Raw genomic sequence first — 11,415 nt, 5'->3', positions numbered from 1 at the left:
CTTTCCAATGCGGCTCACACCCCAGAAAAAACATAAGCTCGGCTACCAAATATACATTGTCATGGAGCCAAGAACATGTCTTGTCTTTCCACACCAAACTTGGCCAACGAGTCGGCAAAAGTATTAGCTTCTCCCAAAGTAGTAATCCTCGACATCATTGGAAATATTTCAATGAATCCATGGCCTTGTTGATTAACCAAAAGTAAGTCCTTAAGATAAATAATCAATTAACCAAAAGTAAAATTGAAACAAGTAAAAATATAACAGAATTACCTTCAACTGAGACTGAGAATGTGGAGTAAGTCCTTGTTGATTTTGGGAATGAATCATTAATTCCAATATTGCAAGCGATCTTTCAAAGATGAGAACTTGACAAAATAGTCTTTTGGACAAAAGCTCCTCAGCTTTTCTAAGTTTTCGAGTCTTAATTCCTTTAACTTAGGGAGCTCAATAACGTGCCTATCCATTTCTTTTGCCTCGTGCCCATCCATTTTTTTTGCCATGCCGAAGACATGGATTAATTGGGGGCAATGAATTATCCGAAGCAATTCCAAGTTAAGAAGTCGTTGAGCCAAAGTGATTGGAAACACGCATTCCAAGCTTTTGCATCTAGCTATCTCAAGACTTTTCAAATTTGGCCACAAAAGATTGCCATCTTTGTCTGAACCTACTTCATCGCTATTTTTTGCTTCTTTGATTAAATGTTTCAAAGAGTTGCAGTCCTGTACATCGAGTTTTTCCAGATGTTTCAAAGTTTGAGCAAAAATAGGCGAAAAGAGACATACAAGTTTAATACACCACTGAATTCTCATAGTCTTAAGACTCGGGAGGCTAACAACATGGCTGGATCTTCCCCATATGGAGCTCAATTCTGGTAATGACTTTAGCTCCAAATAAATTAAATTTGAGAGTGGTGGTACCTGATTTTTCTCACATAAAGAAAAATATAAAATTTATTAATTAATAAATATTGAAATATGAATTCATTGTGCTTGATCAAAAAAGTAATTCAATATCGAGAAGACATGCACTTTCTTAATAAAAAATGTAAAAAAGGAAGTGTTAAAAGTCAATAATTTAGACAGAGTAAATAGAAATTATTTATATCTTTGATAATTCAATAAAATATAATTAGAAAAAATAATATATGAGAGCATTATTAAACGAAGAATGGAGAGAGAAGAGGTACCTCTAGGTTAACCATTTCTTTGTCAACAGCAAAGACTTGCTCTAATTGGTTGCATTGAGATATCTCAAGTTGTTCTAGATGCAACATACTTCGAAAAAGGAAAGGTGAGAAGATAATTTTCAGTTTATCACAGTTATGAACTTTTACGTACTTCAGATTGTGTAGGGCTGCATGATGAGTTAGCTCTTTCCATATACTCTCCAATGCTGGTAATGAACTCAGCTTCAAATAAGTTAAATTTGAGAGTAATGTTACCTGATTTTCCTCACATAAAGAAAAAAATAAAATTTATTAATTAATAAATACTAAAATATGAATTCACTGTGCTTGACTGAAAAAGTATTGAGAAGACATACTTTTCTAAAAAAATGTTAAAAAGGAAGTGTTAAAAGTCCATAATTTAAAAAGATTAGATAGAAATTATTTATATATTTGAAAATTCAACAAAAGACAAGATAATTAGAAAAAGGAATATATGAGAGCATTATTAAAAGAATAAAAGAGACAGAACAGGTACCTTTAGCTCAGCCATTTTTTTGTCAAAAGTAAAGACTTGCTTTAATTGGTTGCATTGAGATATCTCAAGTTGTTCTAGATGCAACAGACTTTCAGCAAGGCAAGGTGAGAAGATAGATTTCAGTTTATCACAATTATGAACATTTACATCCTTCAGACTTTGTAGGCTTGCGTGATGCGTTGGTTCTTTCCATATATTCTCCAATGCTGGTAATGAACTTAGCTTCAAACAAGTTAAATTTGAGAGTAATGCTACCTGATTTCCCTCACATAAAAAAAATATAACATTTATTAATTAATAAATATTGAATTATAAATTCATTGTACTTGACCGAAAAAGTATTGAGGGGACATACATTTTCTAACAAAAATGTTAAAAGGAAGTGTTAAAAGTCAATAATTTAAAAAGATTAGATAAAAATTATTTATATATTTGATAATTTAACAAAAAAACATGATTAGATAAAGAATAGATGATAGTATTATTAAAGAACAAATCGAGAGAGAAGAGGTACTTCTTGCTCTGCCATTTCCTGGGTAAAAGCAAAGACTTGCTCTAATTTCTTGCATTGAGATATCTCAAGTTGTTCTAGATGCATCAGACTTTGAGTAAGCCCAGGTGAGAAGATAGATTTTAGCTTATGACAACCATGAATTCTTACTTCCTTCAGACTTTATAGGCTTACATGATGAGTTGGTTCTTTCCATACACTCTCCAATGCTGGTAATGAACTCAGCTTCAAACAAGTTAAATTTGAGAGTAATGCTGCTTGATTTTTCTCAAATAAAAAAACTATAAAATTTATTAATTAATAAATACTTTGAATTATAAACTCATTGTACTTGACCAAAAAATACTGGGAAAACATACATTTTTTAAAAGATAATGTTAAAAAGAAAGTGTTAAAAGTCAATAATTTAAAAAGATTATATACTAATTATTTATATATTTGATAATTTAACAAAAAACATGATTAGATAAAGAATAGACGATAGCATTATTAAAGGAAAAATGGAGACAGAAGAGGTACCTCTTGCTTTGCCATTTCTTCGGCAAAAGCAAAGACTTGCTCTAATTTTTCGCATTTAGATATCTCAAGTTGTTCTAGATGCATCAGACTTTGAGCAAGCCCAAGTGTGAAGATAGATTTCAGTTTATCACAACCATGAATTATTACTTCCTTCAAACTTTGTAGGCTTACATGATGTGTTGATTCTTTCCATATACTCTCCAATGCTGGTAATGAACTCAGCTTCAAACAAGTTAAATTTGAGAGTAACGCTGCCTGATTTTCCTCAAATTAAAAAAATATAAAAGTTAAAAATAATTAATAAAATAAATTTAATTAATTTTAGTTATATTTAGTCATTATTTGATAAAAATACTTTTAAAATTATTTTAAATAAATTAAATCATTCGTCATAATTTTTTTTATTTGTGCTTCTGATTTTTTTCTAACTCTCAAATTTTATCGATTTCTTTCTTCAACGTTCGTCTGCTACGCTTTTTATTTCTCTCTCTTGTGTNCATATTGTTAATAAAAAATAATTTCAAGAAAATAATTTTATATTGAGTATTTACACATAACTATAGTTTTGGTCTCATCCGTAGCACATGATCCCATCGTTAAATTTAATTTCTTTTCATGTTTTGATGAGAATAGTTTGATTATATATAATTATCTAATATTAATTGCACATATTCTCTTCTAAAAGAATAATAAATTCAAATCAATATAATAAAGAAGAAGAAATTCTAATTACATTGAATCACTTTTCTTATAAGACATTTAGTTCATTAAATGAAATAAAAAAATAATAGAATAACTATTTTGTGAAAATAAAAATAGAAAAAGAATAACTTTTCTTATAACATATTTGGTTCACAAAATAAAATAAAAAGATAATAGAAAAACAAACTATTCTATCACAATAGAATAGAAAGGAAATAATTATTATGTAATTTAATTTATAGAATGAAATATATGAGAAATATTATTAAGAATTTGGTTGGTAAAATCATATTGAAGAATGTATGAGGAATAGAAAGAAAAATACTATTTTTCCGTTCAATGAATAATAATAATTTGATTAAAAAATAAAAATGTATTTTTTTACATTTTTTCCTTTTTCCCTTCTCATGTTTCCTCCATGAGTCGGAGACATGACTAGCCTTGAACCGGCTCGAGTTGGTTGTCGAATTACCGATCTAGGACTTCCAACCGTCAGATCTGGAACTCAAGTTGATAAGTTTAAGATAGGGTATGAATAGAGATTTTAAGTTCGAATGATACCTTTTTTGTACCCAAAAAAATTAAACACGTTAATAATCAAAGTTTAAATTTTCAAAAATTTAACCAATTAGGTACATTTAATAGTTTTTTCTTTGTTTTAATGATTTCTATACTAGGAAGTAGTAGTTTCCATAAGACTGAGATTAAAAAAATATACAATTATGTAGTTGCTAGTTCAACTCTACATGTATTTTTTCTCTCTTTAAGTGACAAATATAAAGACACAAATATACTATTATTATTTTCTTAATAATTACATTTTTTGTAATTATATTGTATTGTAAACAGCGAACATCATTAAATAGAACTCACACATTTGTTTCGAAGAGAGAATTTTTTAAATATAAATCCTCTCTATTAAGCTATCAAAACGAAAAAAATGGAATATTAAAAGTCTAATAATCTTACAAATAGATTTTTGAAAAAAAAAATCTTATAAATACAATTGGGTAGCTTAGTATTAAATGGGTACACTCATGTCAAGAATTGATTAGAGCTTAACAACATGGTTGCAATGTCCAACAAGGGTTGCAATGTATTTGGCAGGAATTTCCTAGCAAACAGAAAGCACATGGAAGTAATATTCCCATCATAACAGCAATTACCAGCAAACCTTACTTTATTCAGAAAATCTTCCGAAATAGCTCCCTTCCCAAATTTCCCAGGGTGAGGACCAGCCTTTGACCAATCTACCCAAGTAACACTCCTATTCGAGTTTTGCTCTGGCCAAGCAATGTACACCAAGGTTGGTATGTAGTGCTCGTCCATGTAGCAAGGAGGGCTGCAATATTTTCTAAAAATCTCGTAGTATTTTTTGTCTGATACGATTTCGATAGCAAGGCTGCGAGTCACTTCAAACCATTGGGAGCCTTTACGCCACTGAGCTATGGAAATGGCAGGGAACATTTTGGGATTGTATCTGCCACGGCCTACCTTCCTTGGATCATCATATGAACCTATATAACTTTGATTGGAGTTGAGGAGGTAATTGTATATTGTTGTGAAGTTGAATAAAGGAATGCAAGTCTCCGAGAGCAACACAAATCTGTCGTTTGTGAAATCAAGGAGAGCATTCGCTAAAAGCCGTCTCTCTGCATCGATCATCGTCTTTTTTCCCCATTCCACGGGCTGCGATCAAGGAGAGAAAAATGACTATTTACATATTATATTATTATTTCTGTTTTTTCATTTTAATTCTATCTATTCAACACATCTCTCAAAGAAAATAAAAGATACGTAATTGTTGAAGTTGTTTCTAATTGGGTTTGCTTGTGCCATTGAGACATTAAAAAAAAAAAAACCCTTCTCTGGCTATCAAGTAATTAGATAGCTATAAGCAATTTATACTTTAATAATTTTGCATTGATTAGATCTTGAAACGGGGGTATGCTATTTTGGCTAAGTTCAAACACTTTTATTCTTTTATTTATTTTTAGAGAAAAGAGGATTCATGGTGATCTTAAAATTTTGAAAACTCGCTAATAATGTTTAATAGGGAGACTTGTAACGACTAGATTGTGGGTCACATGCACTAGTCAAGTCTGTACAATTTGGCTCAATAGCTCAATGGCACACAAACTAACATGCTATATGTGTCACATGTACAATGTATCCATTCATCGTTGATTTCTAAAGTGGGTTACAGTGGAAGTCGTTGGCTGTTGCATTCAAAGGTTTTCTTTCTGGTACCAGACCAATTTCTTTAGTGAAGACTACTTTTTTTTTGTCAAAATATCCTATGTTGATAGGTCACTTTATTGGTTGGTGCATGATTTTCTACTTAAAACGTAGAGTTCGAATCTCCTTTTCTCAAATAAAAAAAATATATATAAATTTATTAATTAATAAGTACTGAATTATAAATTCATTGTACTTGACCAGAAAAGTACTAAGAAGACATATTTTTTAAAAAAAAAGTAGAAAGAAGTATTAAAAGTTAATAATTTAGAAAGATTAGATATTAATTATTTATATATTTGATAATTTAACAAAAAACATGATTAGATAAAGAATAGATGATAGCATTATTAAAGGAAAAATGGAGAGATAAGAGGTACCTCTAGGTTTGCCATTTCTTTGTCAAAAGCAAAGACTTGCTCTAATTTCTTGCATGCAGATATCTTGAGTTGTTCTAAATGCAACAAACTTTGAGTAAGGTAAGGTGAGAAGATAGATTTCAATTTATCACAACCATAAACTATTACTTCCTTTAGACTTTGTAGGCTTACATGATGAGTTGGTTCTTTCCATATACTCTCCAATGCTGGTAATGAACTCAGCTTCAAACAAGTTAAATTTGAGAGTAATGCTGCCTGATTTTCCTCAAATAAAAAAATATAAAATTTATTAATTAATAAATACTGAATTATAAATTTATTGTACTTGATCAAAAAATTATTGAGAAGACATGCATTTTTTAAAAGATGATGTTAAAAAGAAAGTGTTAAAAGTCAATAATTTAGAAAGATTAGATACTAATTATTTATATATTTGATAATTTAACAAAAAACATGATTAGATAAAGAATTGATGATAGCATTATTATAGGAAAAATGGAGAGAGAAGAGGTACCTCTTGCTCTGCCATTTCTTGGGCGAAAGCGAATACTTGTTCTAATTTGTTGCATTGAGATATCTCAAGTTGTTCTAGATGCATCAGACTTTGAGCAAGCCAAGGTGAGAAGATAGATTTCAGTCCATCACATTTCTGAATTGTTACATCCTTCAAACTTTGTAAGCTTGCCTGAGTTGGTTCTTTCAATATACTCTCCAATGTTGGTAACAAGCTCTACTTCAAACAAGTTAAATTTGAACGTTAAGCTATTGATTTTCCACTTATAAAGAAAAATATAAAATATATTAATTAATAAATACTAAAATATGAATTTATTGTACTTGATAAAAAAGTATTTAAATATTGAGAAAGAAATGCATTTTTTAAAAAAATTTCAAAAAAAAAAGAAGTGTTAAAAGTCAATAATTTAGAAGAATTAGATAGCAATTATTTATATATTTGATAATTTAACAAAGAAAATGATTAAATAAAGAACAGATGAGAGCATTATTGAAGGAAAAATGGAGAGAGAAGAGGTACCTCTTGCTCAACCATTTCTTTGGCAAACGCAAAGACGTGTTCTAATTTACTGTATGTAGATATCTTGAGTTGTTCTAGATGCATCACACTTTGAGCAAGGCAACGTGAGTAGCTATTTTTGCGTTCCATGTTGATATCCGTCAGAGTAAGACTTTTCACATTGCAAAACAGCTCGCTAATTCTCAAGGTTCCCGAGGTCAGCCCCTCCATATTTTCAAATTCTACAACTATATTGTAGCTTCGTAGTTCGGGGAACACACAGTTTTCTTCGAAATATTGATCAGTAGAAACTCTCAGTGTTAATGCAGTCCAACGAGACAATGATTTCGGCTCCAATAAGTTAACATTGTTTTCATTTGTCACGTGTAGCTCTTGGAGTGACGTTAACCTGTTACACACAAATACAAAATATTATTATCACAATAATAGCACTTCAAGCTTAGAGAAAATATCTACACTCCAGTGGTAGTAATATATAATATATATAGTTCTGTTGATGATTTTTTTTTGTCAAAATGGCACGATTCTTAAGCTGCTTTTTGTACTACAGGTTGCAATGTTTTCATAATAATAGGATTGACCAAAAGCTTTGTGAAACTCAATCAAAATACTTTGTAAAGTAAATAATAGGTAAAAAAGGAAAAAATAAATAACATAAAATTAAATACTTCACACCTTAATATTACCTTGAAATCAAGTTAGGGGAGACATTGCTGGGTCCAATGCAAGAAAAATACAGTGATTTGAGTCCATGCAATTCCACTAATTCTTCAGGTAGCTCATGAATATTAGTATTTAACAATGCAAAGATCTCAAGGTTTTTCATATTTCTCAATGATGAGATGTTCTCGAGCTTGCAATCTATAAAGCATAGAGTTCGTAGTTTTGTCAAGAATTGAAGTGCTTCCAACGACAATATGACATCTTGGAGAAATAAAACTTGGAGAGTTTTCATTCCATCAAAAAACTTTCTCGAAACTTGCAATGACTGCTTTTCTGCCAAAAGCAAAGTCTTGAGTTTTGAAAATTCCATATTCTCAGGAAAATTAACTATCTCATTGTTCCATAGAGAGATTGCCGTATAACAACTAAAACTTCCATTCGAAGGCCATTCCCTCAATCCATTTTTTATCATGAACATATTTTCCCCCCTCAATGTTATCCAATGAGCAAATTTGCGAACCACATTATGCATCTTTACAAATTTTTTATCATCAGTTTCCAATAACAAACCCGACTGTTGCAGTTTTAATAGTGCTTGACAAATTTCCTTCCTTAAGTCTTCAATGACGTAATTATTATTGAACAATCCCTGACCAATTCCAAACATAATCAACAACTCAATACTAATCTCATAATCTTCTGGAAAAAGGGAACACAACAAGAAACATTGCTTGATACTATCTTGATCCAAATAATGATAACTAAGCTCTAGGCATGCATAGATACCCCTGAAAACATCTTCATTATTTGAATATCTTGAGTCTTTGAGTTGTTGATTTGCTACCATCCACCCATTTAGTTCTTTACCTTTTAGAGCTTTTGCCGCAGTTACAATTGCAAGAGGCAAACCGTTGCATTCACGAGCAACTTCCTTGGCTACATTCAAGGTGGGAGAGTCATCTTCTACACCAGCTTCATCTTGGAATAAAGCCCATGCTTCATCATCAGATTGAATGTTCAGTTTAAATTCCTCTTGACAATCCATTTGACTGCAGACTTGTTGAAGACGTGTAGTTAGAAGAATTTTGCAACCCTCGTGTTCACCACCGAATGGAATTCCTATATTTCGCAATTCAAGTTCTTTCCAAACATCATCGAGAATAATGAGAATCTTCTTCTGGCCTTTTAATCTCCGCCATAACTCTTTTGCTTTTCCTTCTTCTGTACTTGCATTAAATTCTAAACCAAAGAGTTCTGCAATCCTTTCTCGAATGTTGATGTCTGCTTTTTGGGACACCTCCCTAACAATCATTACTTTATCAAAGAGCTTTTGTTCCATAGCTTGCTTCCCTGCTACTTCCGCCAAAGTTGTTTTACCCACTCCTGGCATTCCGTACAATCCAATCATGTTCACACCATCGCTTTTCAAAGCCTTCATGATCCCGTTGAAAGCTAACGTTGAAGATTCGGAACGCATGAGATCCTTGGGTAGTAGGAACTCTATTCCTTGAAGAGGAGGACGCTGGCCGATTCGTTGAAAATTACTAGTCTCTAAAAGTTTAGAGATACAAAGTGTCTTCTTCGCTACTCTGATACTTAAGCAGTATCGCCAGCCCCAACTAGGACACCAATTGAAACACTTGTTTCGTTCTATTTCATCTTCCAAACTCTGAGCTTCTCCCAATTCTTTCTCTGCCTCTGTTAACCACTCCTCAACGTCCTTCTCAATTACCTTTGTTTGCCGTTTGGCCTCATCGATGTCAATTTTTAGCCGATCTTTTTTCAATTCCAATTTGTTTCGCTGAATCTTGAAATCTTCGACAATTTTGCCAAAACGGAAAAAGTAACTGAGATAAAGTGATCCGTATCCTGTTGCCAGGTTCCCAACCGTGTTGGCAGCAGCAGCGGTAACAAATTCAGCAGCCATTCTTTGATGATCTGAGGCTGAAAAACAACTTCGATGAGTAAAAAGCTTCACAGAGAGACAAAAGCAATTACGAAATGTTGGCAAAGTACCTCACCTTGGCAGCAATACTTTTATAAAATATGTGAATCACAAGAGAGCAAATTGCCGACCAACCAACTTAAAAATTGAAAATTCAACACAAGTAGAAATTATTCACTGGTCATGTGTATAATAATTAGAAATATATCTTACATGTTAGAGTAAAAGGATAGTATTATGATTCTATAAAATAGTTTCTCAAAATTTAAAATATATATGTATATCAGTTGTTCCTAATAAATTTAAAATTTAAAATGTACGTGTTATGGACAGGTAAAGAAGTAAAGTGCAAATTAATTAAATTTATTTGCCAACTGAAGAAATCAAGATGTCAAATGGATAAGTGATAAAGAGAAATATTGAGCATAGCAAAATTATATATGGAGAAGCTTACCTCGCTTCGAATGGACTTTCTAAAGCTGCATGGATTTTTCACTTCTCCAACTCCGAAGACAGAAAGCAGAGAAACCAAAATACTAGAGCTAGCAGCTTTGGGTGTTTGTGGCCTATGTGGAGCTAAGGAAAGGAAAAGTAGCAGGGATCAAAGGAAAGTAATATAACACAACAGTTTTTTCTTTTTTTTTTTCTGAGTTAAAAGAAAATGAGGGAAGTAAAAACCAATGAGAATAAACAAACAGAGATGCTTTAATTTGTTCTTTGAGTTAAAAGAAAAATGGGAAAATCAAGGAAATACAATGGAAGAGTAGCTTTTGTTGAGTTAAAAGAAGAGCAAGGAAAAAATCAAACAAAAGCAATTACGAAATATTTGCTAAGTACCTTACCTTCGGAACAATACCTTAAAGAAAATGTGAAACACTGGAGAACAAGTCGCCGACCAATCAACTTGGAAATTGAAAATTCTGTATATGTAGAAATTTTTTTCGCTGGTCATGTGTATATTACTTGGACATATGTCCTACATTTTAGAGTAAAATCATAGTATTATTACTCTATAAAATACTTTCTCAAAATTTAAATGTCTATTTATTTCAATTTTTTTCCTAATAACACAAGTACAAATTAACTAAGTTTATTTGACAACTAAGAAAATCAAGAAGTCAAATACATAAGTGATAAGAGAAATTGAGCATATAAAAAAATTAAATATGGAGAATATAACGTGCTTTATTGAAGCTTACCTCAATTGGGATGGAATTACTTCACCAACTCTGGGGATAGGAAAACCTAAATTAAGGAAAGGAAAAGTAGCTAACAGGGATCAAATCAAAGTAATTTACGAGAACAGTTTTTTTTTTCAGAGTTGAACAACAGAGATGTTTTCCTTCTTTGAGTTGAAAGAGAAATGGGAAACTCAAGGAAAATAAAATGAAAGAGTAGGTTTTGTTGAGTCAAAAGAAGAGCAAGGGAAATATCAAACAAACTCTTGGGATAGTGTAGCTCGCAGATGTGGAGATGATAGAAGAAGATGCTTGAATGATAACTCAATGACGACAAAGTAATAAGACAAGGTATAGGAAAAATGGGAAAATATTGGCAACTTGGGTCATAGTCGTCCCATGTGAGTTTCCCCACTAATTAATAAACAAATATTATTCTCTTTTCTTTTATTATAACCAGCTAGAATGTGAAAGCTAAGGCTTTACATTGATGAAGTTTGTTTCATTTATTGTTTCTCCGGTTGGCTTTTCTCTATT

The 11,415-nt window shown here is 31.5% G+C and overlaps 2 protein-coding genes across 2 annotated transcripts; both read right to left on the bottom strand.

The window, feature by feature from the left end:
* LOC18604151 lies at positions 4,372 to 6,585 on the bottom strand. The gene is made up of 2 exons (XM_018124182.1): positions 6,571 to 6,585; positions 4,372 to 5,127 (listed from the first exon to the last, which is right to left on the bottom strand). Exons 1-2 carry the CDS (start codon positions 6,583 to 6,585, stop codon positions 4,474 to 4,476), a joined length of 669 nt encoding a protein of 222 aa, XP_017979671.1. The 3' UTR covers positions 4,372 to 4,473.
* LOC18593557 (probable disease resistance protein At4g27220) lies at positions 7,060 to 9,682 on the bottom strand. Its single transcript, XM_018124181.1, has 2 exons — positions 7,779 to 9,682; positions 7,060 to 7,480 (listed from the first exon to the last, which is right to left on the bottom strand). Exons 1-2 carry the CDS (start codon positions 9,680 to 9,682, stop codon positions 7,060 to 7,062), a joined length of 2,325 nt encoding a protein of 774 aa, XP_017979670.1.

The sequence above is a fragment of the Theobroma cacao genome, chromosome 7 (assembly GCF_000208745.1).
Source record: "Theobroma cacao cultivar B97-61/B2 chromosome 7, Criollo_cocoa_genome_V2, whole genome shotgun sequence".
Classification (NCBI taxonomy): Eukaryota; Viridiplantae; Streptophyta; class Magnoliopsida; order Malvales; family Malvaceae; genus Theobroma; species Theobroma cacao.
The sequence above is the reverse complement of the archived record's forward strand: the minus strand, read 5'-3'. Positions and strand labels throughout refer to the sequence as shown.

Bases quoted from the DNA above. Each gene is read 5' to 3' on its own strand.
- LOC18593557 (XM_018124181.1), bottom strand. From the start codon at position 9,682: ATGGCTGCTGAATTTGTTACCGCTGCTGCTGCCAACACGGTTGGGAAC. The intron at 7,481-7,778 runs GTAATATTAAGG...TGTGTGTAACAG, and splicing joins TCCCCTAACTTGATTTCAAG to GTTAACGTCACTCCAAGAGC.